General features: G+C 41.2%; 1 protein-coding gene across 1 annotated transcript in view; it reads right to left on the reverse strand.

The window, feature by feature from the left end:
* Brwd1 (bromodomain and WD repeat domain containing 1) overlaps window positions 1-25,136 on the reverse strand; it is a 90,714-nt gene that overhangs the window by 2,024 nt on the left and 63,554 nt on the right. The window contains exons 30-41 of the mRNA XM_034514781.2: window positions 23,139-23,294; window positions 22,821-22,941; window positions 21,022-21,147; window positions 19,531-19,612; window positions 19,265-19,306; window positions 16,719-16,862; window positions 15,404-15,556; window positions 14,860-15,026; window positions 13,074-13,300; window positions 10,783-10,950; window positions 9,692-10,537; window positions 8,274-9,194 (exon numbers count right to left, since the gene is read on the reverse strand). Coding sequence (XP_034370672.1) covers window positions 8,274-9,194; window positions 9,692-10,537; window positions 10,783-10,950; window positions 13,074-13,300; window positions 14,860-15,026; window positions 15,404-15,556; window positions 16,719-16,862; window positions 19,265-19,306; window positions 19,531-19,612; window positions 21,022-21,147; window positions 22,821-22,941; window positions 23,139-23,294 — 3,153 coding nt within the window. The remainder of the gene's footprint in view (window positions 1-8,273; window positions 9,195-9,691; window positions 10,538-10,782; window positions 10,951-13,073; window positions 13,301-14,859; window positions 15,027-15,403; window positions 15,557-16,718; window positions 16,863-19,264; window positions 19,307-19,530; window positions 19,613-21,021; window positions 21,148-22,820; window positions 22,942-23,138; window positions 23,295-25,136) is intronic.

The following is a 25,136-nucleotide window of genomic DNA, read 5'->3' on the forward strand; positions in this document are numbered from 1 at the left end:
AAAGCTGGTTTGACAGGCATATGGCTTCCATTTGCTTCCCTATATGGACCAACTATTGTCATTTCCAGTAACAGCTCCCAAGAATGAGGTGAAAACCTTCAGCCTCATAAAGCTACTCACCTAAAAGTACTTTTAAATGTTTAGACTTAATAGAGGAAAAGCCTGATGGTGGTGGTGGTGGTGCATACCTTTAGTCCAAGGACTGGAGAGGCAGAGGTAGGAGAATCTGCTCTACAGAGTGAGTTTCAGGACAGCCAGGACTACACAAAGAAACCCTGTCTAGGAAATCAAAGAGAGAACTGGAGAGGAAAGGGAGCAGAGGGAGAGGGGAGAGAAGAGAACCTTGTGTTCCCATTTCTCAGCTTCATTTCTAATCCTCCTTCACACTATTTTGAAATATTTACCAGCACTCTAAGTACCTTCCCAGCATGCTAAGAAGCATTTCCTTTATTTAAGTACTTGAATTGCTGAGTTGGTACAAAAAGAAACTCTACGGACTCAACAAAAATTTAGCCTTAATCTTCTCTCCAATATTAAAAACACTTAACAAAACCGAACCTCAAACTTTTGGATTAGCTATGGCAGATGCAGAGTCCTTCTGCCCACGTGTGAATGGTTGTCTCAGCAATCCACAAGCACTGGGACCTGCACTGTAGTCTCAAGGAAGGGTTCCTTTAAGGAAGTGCATTTTTGATGAGCTAAATATTGTGAAGGGGGTTATCAGAACCTGAGGTAGGCAAAAAATCCACTGAAGAGGCACACAGATCCCTTCCACAGACCCTGGCAGTTCATGGATGCTGGAGAGCAGAGCTGTCTGCCAGACAAGGATGCTGGAGAGCAGAGCTGTCTGCCAGACACGAGAGCTCAAATCTACTTCTGCCTAAGTCTCACAGTCAAAGACACAGGTCTCAAGTGCTGCAACACGTCTTTGATATATCTGCTACCAGCTCAAATTTGGGGATTTCTTAAAACTAGCCTTACAGCCATGAAAAGCCAGACGTGAGTGTGACAGCCACATCAATACACAAACTGTAGAACACTAAAGTAACACATGGTTACTTTAGTAACCTGGTGGACTTGGTAATGTTTGTCTTTGTAACTGAGTCCCAGAAAAAGGCAGCCTTTGGTCAGCTACTATCAAGCAAGGTTGGCCTGGTGGCTGTCATTTGCCAGCCCATGTCATTTGACTACAAATAAATGTAGTTTTGCACCAGGTGTGGTGGCACACAACCTTTAATCCCAGCACTCCCACTTGGGAGAAGGCAGGCAGATCTTAATTCTAGGCCAGCCTATACAGTTAGTTCTAAGACAGCCAGAGCTACACTGAGAAACTGGCTCAGAAAACTAAAGGTAGCAATAGCTGTTCTTCCAGAGCTCCCAGCCTGCCCCCAGCCACCAAGCTCAATCTGACATCTACAAGCTCTTCCAAACAGGAGACTATTCACTCAAAGGGTTAGGGTTATAGGCTGGTGTGCCACCACTCCAGGAGCATGTTATTTCATTGTAGGAACAAAGTGCCCTGGTGTTTTTACCTTCAGAGGACTTTCTGAAAATTTGAAAAATTATAAGCTGGTGTCTCCATCAGTACCAAATGCAAAATGAACATTAAATCTATTTTTGGGCAAATGCTAGCCAAATAACTACATCCATGCACTGCAAACTAAGAAAACTGAGACAACTGGTTCATGCCCAGTAATGTATATTAGATAAAACCCCATCAAAACTAAAAATCTCTTCCCAAGAAGAAATTAAGAAGAATTAGCAGTAGTTATTTCAGATGTGTTGGAAGAACCTGTGCTGACAGTTTATCAAACCTACTATAGCAAACTCTTAAAAGACATTTTAATGTTTATATTTCCCATCAAGAAAGGGGGAAAGCTAACAGTCTGCAGAAAAGAAAAACTTTTTTTTAAAGTATCCAGTAAAGTAGATTTGATCTTCAATTAACTTATGCCCTAAGTAGGGAAAAGTCCAGAATTCCATCTACAGGAACTCCAGGTGATGAAAGTCTCAAGTTCAAAGACAAACAGATAGGTATTCCACAGAAACCACCACAAAGGAGGCCGGAGGCTGCATGGGGACCCAGCACTAACCACACTGCTGAGGGCACTGCTGAGAACTAGCGAAAGAAACAGGACTGGCAAGCAGTAATCCAAAGATCTGTGTTCTAGAATTGGCAATGGTAAGGACAAACACTGATATGGGCAGGACTGTTTTGCTTAAAACGTTACTCCCTGCTTTCCAAGGATTATTCATATTCCAAGTGTAATCCCCAAGTCTAAAGTAAAAGTCATTAGTGTAGAAAAATTTGAAAATGTTAATCTGGTCAGCATCTGAATATATAAAACAAACCTGTCAAAATAAGATGTCCAACCAAAAATGGAAGTTATCTGATTCCTGTGTACTTGTTCCTGGTATACTGGTGGCTGTGGTAGTCAATCAAGTGAGTACCCTACAGTTGTAAATGCTGCTCCAGCAAGTCTTTAATTATGCTGCTACAACCGGAGACTACTCTCATCTGCACTTCACCAACAGTGAAACTGCCTTGTGAAACTCCCAACTCTTGGAACAGTGTTCTTCTCACCCTTCCAAAGCAGGAGCTTCCTTCCAGAAGCATCCCGTGAGCTGCCACTTCTCTATATAATGGTAATAGTGTCCTGTGATTAGGTTCTCACTTCCTGTTCTGTAGGAAAGCTGCAAGTGTTCTTCACCAGAACAAAAGATGGACTGTAACAAGTGTAAACTCAGTCACCAGTTCAGTGGCTAGCCAGCGACCAACACAACTTGGCTTTTCACTGGGACTACGTCTAAGGTAGCTCTTGTACAGCAGTGTCTCATTCTTTGAAAATAGGCAACTGGTGACATCATGTCTTCACAAGTTGGTGACAGTTATTTTCCCAGCAATGTCTCAGCATTACAAACTGTGAACAGGATCAGGATCAGAAATAAAGGGCTCTCACTCTCCTGAAATACAGGCTGTTTCAAGCTCACACTAGCAATGCCATAGCTGTCTATAGAAGACCCACTGATAAAAGAGATCTGGGTGAGCTGGAAGGGAAGCGTGTGAGTATTTAGAGGCCCTTTAGCTTGCATGGCAGCCATGTGGGCCTCCTGTGAGCAAGGCCCTGAGGTGCATCCCATGTACTGTAGTTTGAAATATGTGGGAAAACACTTTAAAAATCTGCCCATTGGGACTTGGATCATCTAACAGACCCCTATACTGAGAACTGCATAGCACAAATGAACAATAACACAAAATCCAAGGATCAATTCATACTTAGAAACTAAAGAGATGGCTTAGTGGTTAAGAGCACTGACTGCTCTCCCAGAAGTCCTGAGTTCAATTCTCAGCAACCACAGGGTGACTCACAACCACCTGTAATGAGATCCAGTGCCTTCTTCAGGTGTGTATGAAGACAGCGAAAGTGTAGTCACAAGCCTTGAAACACTGATGAAAATGTACAATGTTTTAACTCCCTGTGTGACTCAAGGATGGAGGTGGGCTGCCACATTCCATACACTCCATAATTGACCATGTTAAAATTAAGAAGTTAAGGTTGACACTTGGCCAATTCAAAGGCTTTAATAAACTGCTTGTGGTAGCTTGGCCTTTAACCCAGAACTGAGGAAGCAATGGCAAATGGATTTCTGTGAGTTTCAGGCCAGCCAAGGCTACATATACTCTTCAAGACAATTGTGTCTCGAAAATGGCTCAGCAATTAAGAGAGCTGGTTGCTCTTCTAGAAGACCTAGATTCAGTTCCCAGCACCAACATGACCATCAACCCCAGTCCCAGGGGATCTGATACCTACCACTCTTCTGGCCTCTGTGGGGCAGTACTCACACATGGTGCAGACATACATGCAGGGAAACACATATACATAAAATAAAATGAAATTTTAAAATACTAATAAAGGTCAAAAGCCTTAAAAACAAAAAACAAAAAACAAACAAACAAAAAACCCTAGTCTTTACCATATATTCAGGAAGTGTAACAAGCCCACCTATAAAAAAACGTCAGTAGAGCCACGCTCATTCACAATGTCAATGAGAGGCAGTGAGTCGGTAGGAGCCAGACTCAGAGGCTTTGACTGACAAAATGGTGAAGTGAAGCCTTGATCAAGAAGACACCAGGTAAGGAGGTAATTTTCCCATCAATGTGGTATTAGACACAAGCTTTGCAGATTATACAAGAGACTGTTTTTTAAAAAGAAAGACAAAAAACCTCTTTAATGTTGAGAATTCCCAGGTGTCCTTAGGAAGACTTGTAAGAATTTTAAAATGTTAAGATGTAAGAACACACAACACAGCTCGAGCATCATACACTTTACTCAGTCCTCCCTCAGTGACAATGTGGGACTCACAACTAACCTAGTTAGGTTAACCAGCATATCCCCTTTACTCCCCGCCCCTTAGTGACAATGAGCTGCACATGAGACTCACAACTAACCTAGTTAGGTTAACCAGCATATCCCCTTTACTCCCCGCCCCTTAGTGACAATGAGCTGCACATGGAACTCACAACTAACCTAGTTAGGTTAACCAGCATTATACTCTTTTACTTTTTAGTTCTCCCCTTAGTGACAGTGAGTTGCATGTGGGACTCACAACTAACCTAGCTAAGAGTCCACACTGCCTCATTCTCCCCTTGCTCTAGCAGATTTGATTTGGTCAGTACATTACAGAACACTGAACGGGCAGAGATTTAAACCACTATGGTGCCAATTAGGGTTTCTACTTTATTACTCCCTGCTCTCCACAGCCAACGCTGAGGGTCTAAACTTCAGTAGTCACTCACAGGAGGAAGGCTCTACAAGCGCCTTTACACTCCAGCACACTAGAGGAATTAACTGTGGTCTCTACACCGTGAGAAAACCCTGTTGTCTTGGTAATAACTGTAAGGTATCTGAAACATGCTGGCTTAATGGTCAAAAAATGGAGCTGGTTACTTCAACCATTAAAGAACAAAGCAAAGCACATCTTGAGCCTGTGAGTTTGTTCCTGGCAGAATCAGGACACTGGAGGGGAAGCATCTCGTGCATCTTTAATGTTCTGCATTCTACTCCCTTACAAACCTCAGATGTCTTTTTTAGTTGACACAATCACATTCAACTTGTAGTGACAAGAGAGTAAAATCCAGGTCAATTTTTATATCATACAGTACAGTGATTTAAGAAAAAGACTACCACAGAAACTGGGACTGTGGTGTGAACCCATCCATACCCTAAAAGCCATAAATGAGGTCAAAGGCATAGTGACACATGACTGTGGGCAGTGTAGCTCTCTGGTGGTACTGTATGGACCTGTCTGTAATGGAACCCTCTGGTGATGTTGAATGGACCAATTTATAAACCTGATGCATAGTTGTTCTAGGCCTTGAAACGCTTTTCAAAAACATTTCTTACTCAAAACCAACTTCTCTAGGAGACCTGCATCACAATTTCCAAGATCACACTAACTTCAGACATTATTTGATCAGAGGTTTTCCACTTAAAAAACAAAACAAAACAAAACAGCAATGACCACCCTAGGAATTACCTGGAGATGGCATACATTTTCTTTTTATTCATAAATTACTACACATTGTGAGTACACCTTTTAAAATAAGATATAGGGAAAAAATCCTTTTAAATCTTTTTTTCTTAATATGCTTGGTAATAGTAATCTTTCAAAGGAAGTAAAAAAACCTGAATACTTCAAACTTTTAAAAATTATGAATAAAATCACAGGACTTTGGACATACAAAACTAGAGTGGGAAAAGGCTCCTTTTACATATACACCACTAACTACTTCAAGTGCAACAGAAGCTAGAGCACTTACTTCTGGACCAGTTCACATTCACCTTGTAACTTTCTCAAAAAGACAGACTGATCCTAAACATTAAAGTACATCTGTGCATTAAATCCCTGCGCAATTCAGACACCTAGTGCTCAGTGTAAACATTGTAACTATTGTTAATCATCCGTAATGGTACTTAGGAGTGTGTCACATATTCAAAGTTAATGTTAGAAATAGCACCATAACCAAAAAGAAAAAAAAGAGCAAAACCCCACACATACTTCTTCACAAGCCGAGAGCCACTGTCAACTACACACAAGGTCAGCAGGTCCACTTCCACTCTCTGATGGACCCTAATCTGATGAAACCAAGCATGCTTCTACACAACTGGACCAAAGGGTCAGAAAGGAGTGTTTGACTAGATAGTCAATAGCTAGTTAACACTTAGTCCCAAAATGAGAACAGCTCTGTGTATAAAACCCAAACTTTTGTAAAAGAGTACACGTCACATATACTTGTGGAATTGTGGGTGCCATTTTGCAGATAATGGTAAACATGGAGTTACAAACCTGAGGGACACAATGGGAGTCAAATGCAGTTTCAGTCAATCGTGGAAGACAGCTGACCCAGTCTGTGTCCCTAACATCCGTCCGTAAGAGCTCTATGGAAAGCAGCTTCACAGAGTTCTCTACCCAAGAGTCACAGAGGTGCCTACCAACCACAGCTGGAAATGTCCAACACCATCTTATCTCTTGTAGGAGAACAGAAAGAATACTGCCTACCATGTCAAATGAAATCCACGAGACATGAGAACAAAGTGGACACTGGAGAGCAGCACATGCTTTTCTTTATCTGCCACTTCAGGAAAACAGGAGAAAGAGTGGCTCATGTAGGAAACCAAACACAATTAAGTCAAAAACACCTCAAAGTGTCCATACTACAACATCCCTTTTCACTCATTAGATGCTTTTCAAGGAGAAACTCACTGGGAAAAGCTACACCAGCAGACCAAAAATAATCAATCCATTAAAGAAAAGACCCTGGCTAAAAATTAAGTGTTCTGTGGTATTTGGGATGATGTGACACTTCACTTCAAAAGGATTTCAGAATCACTGTGTTTCTTCCACTAGAGGTCACTATAACAAAGATTCACTCAGTTGTCCCAAGCAAAGGATGCTTAGGGTGTACTGGGCAGTACACTCAGGGATGGAGACACTCAACTGTCTCCCTATACAGACAGGATTTACAACTGCACTCTCAAGTCTACAGTCTGACAAAAGAAAATCTACACAGAACTGAAATACCATTAGCCCCACAACACTCTTGTTAAAGAACACTTTCCCTAAATCTAAGGCACACAAACCTCTCTACTTCAGAGTAAGATTATGGAAGAGCAAGAATTTGGTGAATACTAATGGAAAGTAGATCTTGGACAAAAACCAACAATTTGTCAGTAAACAATCTAAAAGAAAATACTATGACTATATTCTCAAATTAGACCTTTAAAATATGCACTCCAAACATGTAAAATAATTTACAAGCACTTTATAAATTCAAGTTTATAAACATGAAAGTCATCAGGTTTGCCTTAAAAGAAAAAAGAAAAAAAAAACAAAAAAACAAACAAAAAAAAACAAAACAAAACAAAACAAAAAAGAATTTGGGGGGAAAAAGTAGAAGCCATGTCAATAAAAATGACCAAATATATAAGGTATAATGTGTTCTACTCAAGTCTCCAGGGAAAGGATTTTTTATATATATATATATATAAAAAAAAGTGGTAGGTGCCTTGCCTACTAATCATGGTTACCCTTGCCATGATTGTAATGTCAGTATGCACATAATATTTATCAAGATTCTGTAAACATAGGTCACGTGGGTTTTTCTCCTATTACATGGCAGGGGTTTAGAAACTACCACTTCTGGATAAAATCAGAAAGTAGCTGTGTGACACTGCTACCACAAAAGTAATGCTCACTGGTTTGGATAGCCCAGCTGTCTAGTGTTGAACGTGTCTCCCAACTCTTGCTGTGTGTAGTCAATACTGTCAAAGTAGATCTGCCCCCAAAATGAAGCGTATTTTGGCACCTGTGCTGAATGCTGCTTCAAAAACCAGCAAGTGCAAATAAAAGTAACAGTCATGATTTAGTCACATTCATAACTTTTCATAGAAAAATATAAATATATTCCCTGAATTGTAAGCCAGCTTTCACAGTGCACTCCAGTCAGTCTGCTGAGCACACTAGCTCTCAAGGTCGTAAGGTGCGGTCAGCGAGCTCCAGTGTGCTCTCTATGCTTCTATCGTCTTCCCCATCGTGGTATCTCACCGTTCTCCTACCCTGATTTCTAGTTTTTATTTTTGAGCGCCGAACAACTCTTTTAGCTTTTGCATAGTCCAAATCCTCCCAGTCATTGTCATCCACATTTAACCTAGGACACTTCCTCTGTCTCTGATGTCGTGCAGGTTTAGGTGGGTGAGATGTGGAGGGTTTACCTGCGCCAGGCACTCTGGCTTTCCCTTTCCTTTTCTTCTTCCTTTGGGTTTTTGTGTTATTGGTACAGTCAACCTCAGATTCAGTTACTGAGCCCAAGTCTGATGACTTGGGACTGGTGTCAGGTCCGCATCCTAAATTGCCCATTTGTCCGGGCATGTCCTCACCATCTACCTCAGGATGTACTCTCCTTCTCTTCACCCCAGCCTCTGCTGATGCCTGTGGACTGGTAGTAACTTGTGCTGTCCTACTGAGTGGGGCTTTCCCGTATGTCCTGAGCCTTCTGCCGTTCCACCTTCTTAACCCATAGTTCAGTTCTTCTTCAAAGTTATTCTCTACAGTAGCTTTCTGGGCCAAAACCGACTCAGAAGACGAGCTAATCTCATTATCCAGAGTGTGGCTTTTGGAATCTTCCTGAGAAGGCCCAACAGAGGAGCTTGGGGTTTTAGGAGGTGGCCTTATGCAGACACCGCCCATTTGCCTGGTCTGTATGCTTTTTGTTTGCTCAAAACTGGCACTCCCTTTAGAACCCAAGTCTGTACTTGCAGCCTGATGGGCATTTTCTGCACGACCTTGGTGTTCGGGCTCTGGGAGCTCACTCCTGCAGGCAAGCGGCTCCTCTGGCACGTGTGCATGTGTCTCCTCACTGCTCAGCATCATCTTTGCTGGGGTACAAACAAATCCAACAGGCTTTTTCCTTCTCCTTTTGCTTCGAGTACATGTGCTTTCTAAGCTGACATCTTCTGCATCACTTGTGGGCTTCATTTTATCAGTAGCCATACTAGCACTTCGAGTAACCCTCAAGGGGCTGGTTTTGTCTTCGGGTGACTTCGGGATTACTTGTACATTACTTTCCGAGTCACTGGAACACAATCTTTTCCGGGAAACTTTCTTTCTTTGTCCATTCTCTTGTGATACAGAATCTAAAAATTAAGAGTACTCTTTTAATACTCAAGAATTTCTAAAGTAATAATTAAATGTTTAACATTTAAGACAATTTAAATGCAGATTTCTTATCAACATAGTGAGGTTGTATTAGATGGCAGACAATAAGCTGGTCCTTAGCAGTGATTTCCCCCACTAAGAACTCTCACAATCCTCACCAAAGACAATGTGAACAGGTAAGCTTAAGAAAATTGTTCCAGTCACTACTATGGTGTGCCCAAATGCTCATCTCTAATAAAATGCCCATTACCAATATTCAAAGTAGAATCTTTCATGGAATAGTTAAGGCCAAGACTGACTGTTCAGTGACTAACAGTGATGAGGCACTAAGCACGAGAACAGAAAAGACAAACAAAAGGCTAGTGTTCAACCAGTAAGAATAGCTGGTTAAATCAAGTCTACAGGAGGGAACAGCATTATCCTGTGGAAGAGGAGGAAAGGATAAGTTAGTGACCAGGGGAGGGTCTAAAATTACCATTCACATTGCTGTGTGATTTCTCTCTCACTGTACTGCCATCAGAATCCATATCAGTCTCAGATCCATGATGTGACAGACACTGGGGGGCAACAGCGGCTTCCCTCAAGGCTTCAGAAACTGAGCTTTCTTCCGCTTCAGGACCTTTCCTCTCTCCAGACTTTTCCTCACAGTCTTCTGAATCACTCAAGATCTTGGCTTTCTTAAACAAATGTGTACTCTTGCATAACGCACTGCTTTCTGGTTCAGAGTCAGCTTCCTCAGAGATGCTATCTGCCCCAAGTTTCTGCCCAGATGTTGAAGGGTTGGTAGTGCTGCTGGGCCCATGATCCAATCCATGACATTTGGAATCTTCCTCAGAAGACTCTATTGGACGAGATTTGGTTTTGCATGTTGCTGTAGTGTGGGATGTGCAGCCATTAGCATGCCAGGTCTTCCGGGCTACTCGCAAGTCACTGTCTGACTCCGAGTCACTGATGCTGTTCTGGACAGCATGGGGACTGGACATCAACAGTGCTTGGTTCTGGTCTTTCAGTTCTTCAGTCTCTGACTTAAGACTCTGATCATCAGAGTTGTGTAACAACTTTTTCCTGGCCACAGCCGACGCATTTCGATGTGGCAGCTTCCGCCCAGAGCAGGGACTCTCTGAGCTCGAATCTTCTGCGTCACTCATCAGCTTTATCTTGCTAGCAGCAACAGCAGCACACTTCCGGAGAACTTTCCGGCTGCTTCCAGCCTTATTTTTCAGAGTTTCATCTGTTTCCATTGAATTGTTATCAGAATCACTTAAGTAGACTCTTTTCCGAGTGGCTTTTCTGCCACATCCATTTTCTAAAGAAACAGAACCTGGAAATAAATAAAGTAATACGATTAGTCCAGTCATGCTATGCTACACATGCAGGCCGCTCGGGCCTCTTTCCTACTGTCTGTCCTGCCTCAGCTTCCTAAGGTGACACCAGACATACAAAGATTTCAAATGCTTCTGTAAGGATGCCATGTGTTGAGCTTAAGAGACAATACCACATCTAGATGAATTCAATCATGCCAATCAACAATGATTAGTTAAATCAAGACCACTCGCACTCACTGACCAGCTTTTCTCCGAGCAGCTCTTGTTCTGGTCACCCTGAGGTTGCTGCTTCTCAACACACCACTGCGCAAGGAGCACTCTCGAGGTCCAGAGCTCACTTTGCTTTCCTCTGAACTATTTGAAGCTGAAGAAGATGAAGAGGTAGCTAAGAAATCTTCCATTTCACTTCCTGATAAATAAATAAATAAATAAATAAATAAATGGACTCCTATCTATACCCACTTAAGCAAACATTGTCCTGTATTTGATAATTTAATTTATATTTGGTTTGAGAAACAGATCAGTAAGAGAGCACTTGTTGCTCTTGCAGAAGACCCAAGTTCAGTCCCCACTACCATGGCAGCTGCCCATAACTGCCTGTAACTCCAGTTCCAGGGGATCTGATGACCTCTTCTGGCCTCTGTGGGCACCAGACATCTATGTAGTACACATGAATACAGAAAAAAATGAAAACACAAAAATTTATTTTCTCTAAACAGATTTATTTATTTACTATGTATACAATGTTCTGTCTACATGTATGCCTGCAGGCAAAAAGAAGGCACCAGATTTCATTATAGATGGAGACTGAACTCAGGACCCCTGGAAGAACAGCCAGTGCTCTTACCTGAGCCATATCTCCAATCCCACAAAAACTTTAAAACAGGCTGCCCTGTGGACAAGACTGTGGGGAATTTTCTTAATTGATGACTGATGTGGGGCTCCTGAGAAAGCAGGCTAACAAAGTAAAGAGGGCCAGCCAGTAGGCAGCACTCCTCCTCCATCAATTCCTAAAACTAAGCCTCCCCACTCCCAACCCCCAGAGCCGGAGGATGACCTGAGTGCCCCACAGAGAACACACCTTCCCTCCTAAAAGCTGCTCTGGGTCATCGTCTCTTATCGCAGCATCTCTTACCACCACACCCTCACTGATACAAGCTACTCTAGGTTGTTATACCGCAGCAATGATCCCTCACTGAAGCACATGCCTTCAGCCAAGGCTGAGGCAGAGGCAGGAGAATAAGGAAGCGCAAAAGAAGCCACTGGTGAAGGTGTGGCAGCTATAGTTTAAGACCACCAAAAACAGCAGTAGCTACGGAGTGAACCTAGTCTGAGCCTAGGAGGACAGGCTCTGTGTACTGCAGAGGCTTCTTTGGTGCTCAGAGAATCATGAATGCACCCCAGACATAAAGCACTAAACCTTTTACACTGGGAATTTTGGGTTTGCTTTGGACTGAACATCAAGATATAACTGATTTTTGATTTTACAGGAACCCAAAGTTAAGAGACTTTAGAGATTTTACAGATTTTGAACTCTGAAAGAGATGGGATATTTTAAGAATCTTAACTTTCGAAGTATTTGAATGCTTAAAGACTACTGAGACTTCTTAAAAGTTGGGTTGTTTTACACTGTGAAATTAATATTCATATGCCATCTTAGAAACAAATGAGAAAAACAAAAAGGTTCTAGTTGAACACTGATGTATCTGTGTAACAAGCAAACAAGAAGTGAAGTGTACTAGAACAGAGAGCCTTAACTGAACATGCCCCACCAGACTTGCCTGTATTATCACAGCAAAATAAATCCTAAGACAGAGAAGGTCTCCCAGTCTCCTATTCCTACATACATGGGGACTCAGTATGCATCCATACATCCTGGAATGTAAGGGCACCAGCTTGACCTTTTCCACAGGCCACTTTCTTCCCAATCTTTGGATCTGCTTCTCAATAGTATTAACAACACTAAATGCAATATGATAATCTGATATTGCATATGATATTACATAACTTACTCTCAACATAAAACACAGTGCATTGCAGATGGACTAGCACCCTCACTGCACAAAGCTATACAGGATTGCATCTGTTTATAGTTATCAAAACAGCAACAGCCCAAAGAGGTGACAATGTATTTCTGGGTATCAGTTGTCAAATGACTATCTGTACTTTTACAGTTGTCATTTAAAATATACTTTGTAGCTGGGCAGTGGTGCACATGCCCTTAATTCCAGCTCTTGGGATACAGGTGGATCTCTGAGTTCCAGGCTAGCCTAATCTACAGAGCAAGTTATAGGACAGCCAAAGATAGAAACCCTGTTTCAAAAATAACACACATACATAATATATATATATATATATATTATGTATACACACACACACACACTTTGTGAAACACCAATCATAGCAAAAACATGTAAATCTTAAACTCTGTAAGTTCTGTCTAGACCTCAGTGCCAAGGCAGTTTCTGACCCAACAGTAGTTAGCAGTCTACAAACAAGGGTGCTCAAAGATGAGTGCATTCAATTCCTCACCAAACAGCACAGAGCCACTCCTGAGTGCTTCAGCTCTGGGTCGTCTCACTCTTTCTAATGATCCTGCAGAATCTGAAGAGTCCCCAGAAGTAAAGCCTGAAGAGACACCAGCACTTGTCTTGCGGGTTGCAGACAAAGGTACCTTACTTGAGGTAGACTGAGAAGGAGGACCCATCAACTGTGGAATTACTTTTGTTTGAGCTTTAAACTGCTTCTGTTTGACATTTCTGGCGAAAAGTATAAACAAGAGAAACAATTATTAATAAAACAGAAAAGTAAATGGCTAGAGAACATCAGTATAAAAGCACGTTGTACTGTTTCTTAATGAGAGAAAAAAACACATAAACCAAGTACTAAAATATGCACTACTGATATTATTCTGGCATGGACTGTTATTGCAAATATTTCCTTACTCTAAATGTGACAGTTATAGTCAATTTTGAAGGAATGAACCAATGATCCAAATCTGGTCCTCAGAGAAGGAAAGAAAACAAAAAGATAGGGAAAAAAAATCCTTTAAGAAACAGGACATCAAAACCTTTCCAAATTTGACAAATCACAATTAATGTTCACAGAAATGGATAAACTCCCAAGTAATATAAACTCCTAACCTACTCCTCTGGTGGGAGTGAGGAGAAGATTGAGGTGGGAAGAGGAGAAAAGGAAAGAAGAACCAATTTTGAAGGCAGCTAAAAGAGAATAACATACACATAAGAAGAGCAGTTCAGCAAGGTCAGTAACTAGCATAGTAGGTATAAGAATTCACTATGCATCAACATTATTGTTCAGGACTGCAGAGAGGATGCAATGGTCAAAAATACTGCCTTCTTTCCCAGAGGAACCAGGTTCAACTCTCAGCACCCACTGGCAGGTAACAATCCTCTGTAACCCTGGGTCCAGGGGATCTGATGTCATCCTAGTGTCCAACGGCACCAGACACCAGTGAAAACCACCATATATTTTATATATATATATATATATATATATATATATATATATATATATATATATATATGAGAATGAAGTACCAAGAAGTAAAATCTGAGAAACATTTTAAAGTTACCTTTACCAGATGGAGAGGCGCATGCCTTTAATCCCAGCACTTGGGAGGCAGAGGCAGGAGGATCTCTTAAGTTCAAGGCCATCGTGGTCTACAGAATGAGTTCCAGGGCAGCCAGGGTTACACAGAGAAATCCTGTTTTGAAAACAACAAACAAACAAACAAACAAATCCTTCAATAATGAAGGTAAAATTAAAAACCACCACCAAGGACACAAAGACAGGTAAGTCTAATGTTGGTGCATCTGCCTGGTTTACAGGCATTTTAAAAGAATTCTTTAAACTAGGGCAAGAAAAACCCATGAAAGCCCTGACAGGACACTCAAGACACTTTTATAACTAGACATCGAAATAGAGGAAATATAAAACACCTCAATATAGGGTTTCTGTTTAAAAAACAAAAAAACAAACAAACAAAAAAACCACAAACAGGTTTCTTGATTCTGAAGTTAAAGATATGTATATAAAAATTCCGAGTGTAGAGCAGTACTCCAAAAATGACTTTTTAGCACAATTAAAAACACCTTAAATTCGGCGGGCAGTGGTGGTGCACACTTTTAATCCCAGCACTTGGGAGGCAGAGGCAGGCGGATTTCTGAGTTCGAGGCCAGCCTGGTCTACAGAATTCGTTCCATGATAGCCAGGGCTACACAGAGAAACCCTGTCTCAAAAAACCAAAAACACCTTAAGTTAAAAACCAATGACATTGGATGCCACGCCCTCTCACCTCCTGCTCCTGCCAACTGGAACAGCACCATTACAGTTTTGTCGTTGCTTGAATCTTTGGCTTCGACGAAGTTTCTCCTTGAATTTTTGACCAAGTTTAAAATCAAAGGAGATTTTCTTCATTTTTTCTTCAAACAATGCAGACAATCTCAAGGTCATACTATAAATCTACAAGGTAAAAAAGAAAAACAGAATTATAAAGTAAGTCTGTTACAGGTTTTCACTAATAATCAAAGGTCACCGGCAGAGTGTCACCCCTGACTAGAGGGATAGCTTCTTTGCTTCAATGGCATTGGCAGGATACAGAGACAGACAGACAGACAGACAGACAGACAGACAGACAGACACACACACACACACACACACACACACACACACACACGCCCCTTCCAGAAACTAGTAGTAAACAGTACAACTTTATACTCCACAACCCGTTAACACCTCTGTTGATATTCTCAAATAACACTGGTCCCAATCAGTTCCAAAGTACACATTTCTCCTCAAACTAATAAAATTAAAATAAGGCACAGAAAAAGACTACCCACCTTTGATCTTTTGTTGGGTGTATATGCCTTTGCATTGCTAAATATCAATCGGATGTCTTTGCAAAATTCCACAGGGCTATCATAGTTCCCGGCTTCTAGTGTTTCTCTTACTGTTCCAAAATCCATTGGAGTGTCTATAATATCTCGGTAATCCTATTTTTAAAATGACAATTCACATATGAATTTCATGCTCTCAAAAAGTAACACATAAAGGGGGAGAGATGGCTCAGCAGTTAAGTGTAAGTCCCAGCACCTGGTACCCACACGGTGGCACACATCATCTGTAGCCTCCAATCACAGGGGACTCAACAACTCTTCTGGCTTCCATGGGCAGTACAAACATGGTGCACAGATATACCAGTAAATAAAACACACATAAAATATCCATACACACAGATGTTTTTAAACTAAATATAAGAGTTCTAAGATATTCCAGATGACAAAAGTAGGAAAGAATTGAAAGACTTACGGATTAATATTTAAAAGATCTATAAAAGCAGCAGAGAATAATAGGATAGGGAAGTATCAAATATCAAGATTTTACTTTATCTTAATTTATATGTTAGGATATGCATACAATGCTCAGAGGGTTTCGTACAATTTGGGAGTGACAGGTTACTCATGAACTGCCTGACATGGTAGAGAGAACCAAACTCCAGTCCTGTGCAAGCACTCATAACTGCTGAGCCACCTCTGCAGCCCTACATGTAACAGCAGATGTCAATTCTTAGTGGTCCTGAAACAAGAATATTTTAGTTTTCTACTCTATAGCCCTTAGTAAACCCAAGCTTGCTGTAGCAGGTGCTGTTTTCGGTTCTTGGTCATAGGCATCACCCAACTGTCCTGTTTGTTATCTTCTAAGTTACAGTCTTATTTACTGTTCCAAATGAATAAGGATGCCTGCATTTCCATGCTGTGGAGAGCACAAGAGGGCACTGGATCCCCTGGGACTAAAGTTACAGATGGTCATGATGCTAAAATGTGGGTGCCAGAAACTTCTGTAAGAGCAGCCAAAACTTTTAACCATGAGCCATCGCTCTAGCTGAGTAAATTAGTTTTAGTAACTAACGGCTGTACCTACAGCAATGCTCACGTATACATCTCCCATTTCACACTACACTATGCAATTCTGTCTAAATTCTTAAGCGAGTTACTATGTCTACACTACAACCAGTCTACTGGGGTAAAAGAGAAAATACATTAACATGAGGAAAAGCCAGTCCTCTTACTCTTTAGGGTTGAACCTAAATCTGCAATCCCTCTGTTTATTTTCTCCACAGTAAAAAGCACCAATATTCAGTGCAAGAATGCTTACTGGGTATTCAACCAAGTCCACTGGCTGTCTGAAGGGTTCTGAGTCCTCACACTGGAAGATCAGGATAAGCAGGGCCTTGCACTGCCTCCTCCAGTCGCTCTCAATACAGCCGGTGGTTCTACTCCTCCTTTTCCAGTTGTGGACCTAAAAACATATTTGTAGGTTATTTCAGCCTAGGTAGGAAATGGGGAGATGACATACATTTTATGGTGTATGATATTGAGTTAAAAAAGAAGAATTGGGCTGGGCAGTGATGGCACACGCCTTTAATCCCAGCACTTGGGAGGCAGAGGCAGGCGGATTTCTGAGTTCAAGGCCAGCCTGGTCTACAGAGTGAGTTCCAGGACAGCCAGGGCTACACAGAGAAAGCTTGTCTCAAAAAAATCAACTCCCCCCCCCCAAAAAAAAAGGAGGAGGAGAAGAAGATAGGAAGAAGGAGGAAGAAGAAGAAGGAAGGAGGAAGGAGGAGGAGGAGGAAGGAGAAGGAGGAAGAAGAAGGAAGAAATATAAGGGGAGGACGAGGAGGAGTAGGAAGGAAGGAGGAGGAAGAAAAAGGAGGAGGAGGAAGAAGGAGAAAGAGGAGGAGGAGAAGAAAGGAGTAGGAGGAAGAGGAGGAGGAGGAGGAGAAGAAAGAAGAGGAGGAAGAAGGAGAAAGAGGAGGAGGAGGAGAAGGAAGAAGAAGAGGAGGAAGAGGAGGAAGAGGAGGAGGAGGAAAAAGAAGGAGGAGGAGGAAGAGAAGGAAGAAGAGGAGGAGGAGGAGAAAGAAGAGAAGGAGGAAGAAGAGGAGGAAAAGGAGGAAGAAGAGGAAAAGGAGGAGAAGGAAGAGGAAGAAGAGGAGGAGGAAGAAAAGAAGAAGGAGAAGAAGGAAATTGGGACCCTCTGTTTCCTATATTATACAAGAATTGTAGTTTTTACCTTGTTATCTAGCAGGAAAAAAACCAATTTCTGTAAAACCCAGTCATGTCTTTTGATACGCTACATGCACTTTCGTAAAAAGGAAATTATATTAGATGAGTTCTAAGAAGCAAGGTGCCATAAGCAGCAGCAAGCACTATCTAACAAGCAGCTCTGCCAAGTCTCACATCTGTACATCTTGTTCACAGAAATTGAAAATGGGGTAGAAAAATGCCTAGGACTACAGCTTCCTCACATGGAAAAGGTCCACTGCCGACAGCAATTAAAGGTAAGGGCACCGAGGCAATGCCTCAAATATTGGGATTAGCTATGCAGACCAATGTAACCACAAAGAAGACAGGAAAATATGTCACAGGCTGCAAAAGCTATGATCTGGTTTGAGTCAAAGTAAACAAAGTGTGCACTGGGAGAGGGCTTCACAATGTGGGGAAGGCAAGAACTCTCTCTCTCCTTGGAGACCCTATCACGGAATCAGAGTAACTTTAGGGACAGTCATATCACACTGCTACTCCACGCACATGCACATCTGATAAGAGGAGTCAACTATGTCATTGGCAACAGCGGACACAGCAAAGGACTGGACAGAGGAAAACACATGGCAGTTCTGTTGGAAATGAAGCAACATAAAAATGGAAAAATCAGACAGCACAAATGCATGTCTAAGTCTTCAATGTTAATTAGGACAATCATTGTATAGGAGATTTTGAGATTCTTACTATGTAGTCCTGGCTGTCCTGAAACTGGGTATGTAAATTAGGTTGGCTTCACAGAGACCTGCCTGCCTCTGCCTCCTGAGTGGCAAGATTAAAAAATGTGTGCCACTAGACCTGGATACTTGATATTTTTTTTTTTTTTTTTTTTTTTTTTTTTTGTAACTCTAAATTTAAGGAGCACCTAGGTGAACTTTTGAATAACGTGTTACTGTGTTTTACCCATTCTGTTATGAATAGTCTACTCACTAATTTACTGCATTAGTGCTGAAGCTTCTGGTGACAAGCCACATTAGAGTTCTCAATTTCCTATATTTAGTTCCATGTTCTGTCCCTTCTCCCAAAAAGCTTCACCTTTTCAACAAATCTCTATTTTAAATAAATAATTCAGTTACCAAATCCTACTTAACATTCTCCTAAAAATATTTCACCATCTTTCTTCACTATTCCAAGAGAACCCTCTCTGAGCCTAGACATCAAGCTATCTGAAGAATGTTCTCTCTCACCCAGCACCCCCTTCAGTCACAGCCATGAGAAGCCGCCCTGTCCCACTGTAGGAACAGCTGCTGCTTCACCTTACAGTCACACACAATGCTTGGGTTCCATGCTCTGCTGCACAGGTCAGGTCAATGCCCTGAAGGGCATAGGTCATGCTTTGCCCTACTTGATTTGGGGGTGGGGTGGGGAGGGGAAGTGGTCCATTATTTTATTCTAACTGTGAGCACTCCATTCCAACAGCAACTATCAACTGAACATTTTTGAAGTAACCAAAACTTAGTGACTTCTATTTCTCTTATAAACCACACTAAAATACCCGGAATCATCACGTAACTTTTCAAGGCCAGAAACTGTAATCCAGATGAAAATTTGGTTTTGAACAGAGCACACAGAAGCCAAAGTTAGCCATGCAGAGCAACTTACCCTCCTTCTTCCAGAAGACGTTTTAGGCCGATCACTATCGTCCTAGGATAAATCAGAGAACCTTACTATAGAGATCACCAGAGATCACCCTCAGATCCAATGTGTGTCAGAGACATCACTTAACCATGAAAATGTTTATCAGTTCCTACCTTCAGAGCAAACTGGATCATACCACAGAATCTGATGTTAGATGCCCTCTATTTTCCTACTCCCACTTTTACATCAGTGTTGAGATCAACATGACATTATAAAGTTAAACTTCATACCAGATCATCAGCACTGTCATCATCGTCGTCATCACTGTCAGACGTGTTACATAGTTCTGATATATTTGTACAGTCTTGATTCCTAAAAGTTAAAATTTTCACAATTAATTATATGAAGAATAGTTACTCCTGTCAAGCATTACTTCATATTAAAATACAAACAGCTCCGCAGCCTAAGTACACCCCATATCACAAAATAAGACAAGATTATAATCAGCCCTCTGTGAAAATAAGAGTGACACTCCAAGTAGCCTCTCCAGGCTGAACACACACAGCTTTTCCTGCCTACTGTCACAGTAACATTGATACAGTAAATACCAGGAAAAAGAGGAGATTTAAGATAGAAGGAAAGATACAAAGCAAACCCTCAGCATGTCAGCAAATGTGCCAAGCAGAGGTGCTGAGGACACCCCGCACAAAAATGACAGAACAGGCAGTCCTATACATTAATTCAGGCTTGCTGAAGAGAGGGCTCCTAGGTTAAGAGTACTCAGTGCTCTTGTAGAAGAACTGGGTTCAAATCCCAGCACCCATACAATGGGCTCACAACCATTTCTAACTCCCAATCCAAAGGATCCAATAATCTCCCTCCGCTGGCCTCATTAGGCACCAAGTATACATGATGCATAATATGCATGCAAATAAAACACTATATATACATAAACTTAATTTAAATGTTTTGCTTTAAATTTTAAAAAGTATAGAAGTTAGAGATGAAGAGATGGATCAGCTGATACGCTCAGCTACCACCCAGGCTGAGGTCCAGGGCTTGGAGTTGGCCCACCCCAAAATGTACCTCATCTGTGGACTGCTAGAGCACCTGAAAGGGAAGGTCTTGCTGACCATAGAAGAACTGAGGAGATCTGGTGAAGAACCAGTATTGATGGTGCAGTAGAAGCCAGCATCCTGGAACCAGACCAGTGGCTCACTGCAGGGGAAGATGTGTGGGAAGAGGAATGTACTGTGGGACTTGCTGTGACACACTGCAGCTTCCATGGCAAGATGTTCTCTATTCTTTTTGTTTTTTTGTTCTTTTGGGCCAGAGGCTGCGAGGGCAAAGGGTAGATACAAGGGGACAGAGAGAGGAGTGGACTGGAGTGCATGAAGTGAAACTCAAAGAATTAAAAGTTGTGGGGGGAAAAGAGAGATGGCTAAGTGGTTAAGAGCACTGGCTGTTCTTCCTGAGGATGTGGGTTCAAGTCCCAGGAACCACATGGTGGGTAACAATGATCTATAACTCTAGTCTCAGAAATCCAACACTCTCTTCTAGTCTCCATAGGCACTTGGCAAGTAGTACACATACATACAAGCAGGCAAAACACCCATATGTGTAATAGAGAATTAAACAACCAAATTGAATTCGTCATATTCCTTTAACGAAGTTATAATCACAAGTAAACCATCAGGTGGGAAGAACTCAGTAAAATGGAAGCTGGGTGGCTTTTAAAGCACAGAGTCTGTCATGCTTGTACCATGCACGAGGTCACTTACTTGATAAACTTCAGAAGCTGGTCAGTTATTTTCTTAGCTGATCTTGCAATGACACTCTCAGGTTCATTAAACGTTCTTGCATTATGCTCTATATATCGGACTTCCCAAATTAATGCAGATAACCGCCTGAAACAGAAAAGGTAACATTACTTTAAAATAACCAAAATCTAGCAATGTGCCTAATCAGTGAGTAACAGCATACGTTCTTCAAGACATTGGTACAAGGTTGTAATAAATAATCTAATGTTACCATTAGAACATTACATTGGACAATACATTGCAAAAACTAATTTAAGTAAACTACCTAAATCATACGCACACATGGGCACACATGCTCTCTCCTCTCTCTCCCTCTCCCTCTCCTTTTCAACAAACAGCCCTTTTTTCTACCATGCCTTTTTTTCTATCAGCACCTTTTGCAGCTATTAAAATTTAACAAGCAGAGCTTGGGGCGTATAGTGGCTTCTGGCTATGCAACTATGAAGCCCTGATTAGAGTCTACAACACCCATGTAAAAAATAAGGTCAGCATGGCTGTGACTGCCTCTAACTACGGCACTGAAGTAAAAGACAGACAGCTCCTGAGGGCTCATTGTGGAGTCAGCTGACCCAGGTCCGTAAGAGACCCAATCTCAAAGGAGTAGAGGAAGACTGCACCAGAGAAACGTATAGGACAGTCTCCCCATGCACAACCGCAGATGACAACCCGCCCACTCCTCTCTAAACAACAGGACAGTCTCCCCGTGCACAACCGCAGATGACAGCCCGCCCACTCCTCTCTAAACAACAAGCATGGAATGCTAACTGTGAGTCAGTTTCATTACAAATAGGTTTCTAATTCAAACACACATATGACTAGATATATACACTATAACTGTGGAATAGTAATTATGTACAACAGTAATGGAAAACTGACATACCTTCAATTAATATAAAAATCATTACAAATAAGTGATTTTTAAAATTACCATTGATGTAGAAGCCAACAACAAAAAGCTGACACATCTGGAAGGTTATCTTTATTCAAAAGAGCAAGTACAATTACTAACTCATGAAATCTACTTTTAAATGTACAAGCTAAGATTTTAAATCAGAGAAAAGGGGCAAGATTACCATTCCAATTTTGGCTACAACTCAAGATAAGCATTAAGGATTTTGGATCATATTTCTTTTATTTAAAAAAAAAAAAAAAAAGCCATAAAGGCCATTTGTACCACAAAAGTAGTATATACCTAAATCTCTATGTTTGGTATCATAAAAAATGGATTACAATGTTTCTTAAGTTTTTTCTATTTTTCATTCCTGATTAATAATAAAGTTGTAATTAGACTAGAAAGTTGAATGGTTAAGAGCACTTGGTGCTCTTGCAGGAATTCAATTGCAGAACCCAAATGTAGGATAACCACACCATCTCTATGTCCCTTCCAGGAGGTGAAACACCCTCTTGGAACCTGCATACACACAGACACATCAATAAAAAAGAAGCCGAAGAAGTTCTGATAATTCATTCATAAAAAGAATTTCACACACAAAATAACAGTATCTACTTAATGTCATTTTCTAGCAAGTGCATGCACGAACGCACACACACAAACAACTGAGGAACAAAGCTTGGTGTGTCACCTTATGCCTGACTACCCATACCTACTCAAAAACATGTAACAAGCACCAAACAGGAAATTATATTCACCAGCATCCAAAGCTCACACATTAATTATCAGCAACCTGCACATCTGTTTGTGTTAGTAACTGTGGCCTCAGAGCTCTTTTGTGTTATTTTTGAAAGGGTTTCCTACAAACCTGTAAAATCGATTAACAAGCCTCATTCGAATTGTATAGAGATCAGTTGGATAAGCCACAACTGTGCAGTACTTTGGATATGTACACAGATCCACTGGGCCTGCAAAAGCTGCTGCTATATCTGTAAGAGAAAAGAAAACGCTAAAGTTTTAAACAGTAAGTTCCTCACCTATAAGTGATATTTAGCTACAAAATGGATTCCAAAGAGAGAGCTCCATTTAATATAATAAACCAAGAGGAATTAAGTAAAGAACATAACCTAAATTAATTCTTTTATGAAAAACTTAAAACTCAGGCTTTCAGCCTGAGGAAACGCACCGAGGTTTAAGAGCTGGTCTATGCCACTGATGATCCGCTCACACTCCTCATCTCGTGACCTCTGGCCCCATTCACCATCCTGTGGTTTGTAGAGCAATTTCTCTAGCTCATCTGAAGTGACTGAGATACTTGCTCCCAATTCTTCTGGAGGATCAACTATGAATTCCATTTTAAAGACAATGAAAGAAGAAAAGGTGAGTGGGTGGAGTCAACTTCTAAAATGCAATGACTACTACACACTCAGTCCATCGCAGAAGCTCCCAAACTTGGCTGCCTCTACTGTCAAAAGCAGACTCAAGCTGGGTGGTAATGAATCACACCTTTAATTCCAGCACCCAGGAGGCAGAGGCAGGTGGATCTCTGTTGAGTTCTGCAACAGCCTGGTTTACATAGACAAAGTCTCAAAAAAAAACTGGGGAAAAGAAAAAGAGGACCTCAAATCTTCAACTTTCTAAGTTCATAATGTTACAAGCTTGCTTGAATTGAGATGTAAGCATAGATTATTACCCTGTGAAGTCTGAAAACACCAACCAGCAAGGCAACCATAACACTGAGGGGAAAGAAAACCTATGCAGACAATTTAAAATTCAAAGAGTAATTCCTAAAAGCTCAAGACATGCAGATGTAACGAGCCTTCTAGCTCTTTGTGTGTCTCACCCCTGACCCTCATAACACCAGGTGTGATGGCACATGCCTGTAACACTAGCAATTAGTGGGGAAAACAAGGTCAGAAGCCAAAGACAGCTACACAGCAACTTCTACGGCAGCCTGGGCTACACAAGACTGTTCATTAAGCACCATGAAAACACACACACACCCTTGATACATAAATGGCTAAAATACACACTCAAGACAAACATGGATAAAATAATTCCATCAGCTAAAGGGATAATTTCTTTAACTGAGGGAAGCACATAAATAGAAAAGAGATCAAAATAGTAGGGTTGCAGACAGGACTTCTTAGGGAAAAATTCAAAAATAATTCAAAATATTTATATTCATTAAATACAAGTTCTAAAACACAAACAAGTACTGTGTATCATTTAGCCAGAGGTGGTAGTACATACTTTTAATTCCAGGACAGCCAGGGCTACCTTCTGTATAGGCAATGATGGGTTTGGAATACTAATTAACGTGAGTGTAATAGACTTATGAAAAGCATTCCAACAGATTCTAATCTAAACGCTTATGACAACTTCTAGAAATATTTACAATTCCAGTAGTGTGTTTTATACAGTATCAACTGCTGATTTCTTTGTGGAAGATGTGAACTTAGCAGTTGTGATCAAGTAGAATGAAATCTTTCTCACTCTTGTTCAATTTTCTGGAATGAAAAACCTTAACATGTAAAAGGTAAATGATCCCTATAGGATTTCTGAATTGCCATCTTCAAGCAACAGAAAAAGATGAAAAGAAAAAAAAAAAAACATCAACTAGCATACAAGAGCAAGATTTAGCAGTCCTATAATCTACTTCACAGTATGTTCAGCATTTTATCGAACTCAGTAAGAAAAGCAGAGGATCTGGGAGAGGCGACATCAGAGTACTTCAGTAACACTCATTCAGGAGCACTCAGCAGCCACTGTCACTTCCTCATCTTCCCAACAACCTAAATCTAACTCCCAGCACCTCCTAAATCTAACGCTCTCTTCTGGCCTGAGGATGCCAGCACCAGGATGGCATACTCATTCCACACAAACACACAATAAATTAAGATTATCACACACACACAAAGAGTTCAAGAGAAAAGCTCAAAGCAAAAATGAAGTACATACCAGGAAATAACTGCTAACTGCCCTGTAATCAGAAGAGTCAGGGCCACATAAAGCAGAGGAAGACCAGAGAGTAAAGGCTCAAGGAAGCTATGGCGACAACGACAGCCAGCAGAGTCCAGGGACAGTAGTGAGACAGGACAAAGGGAAGCAGGCCCTACATTAATGCCATACCAGTGATGACTGTCTGACTTTACAAACAGCCCTGACCAAGCAGATAAAATGA

Source organism: Arvicanthis niloticus, chromosome 12, assembly GCF_011762505.2.
Source record: "Arvicanthis niloticus isolate mArvNil1 chromosome 12, mArvNil1.pat.X, whole genome shotgun sequence".
NCBI classification, from domain to species: Eukaryota; Metazoa; Chordata; class Mammalia; order Rodentia; family Muridae; genus Arvicanthis; species Arvicanthis niloticus.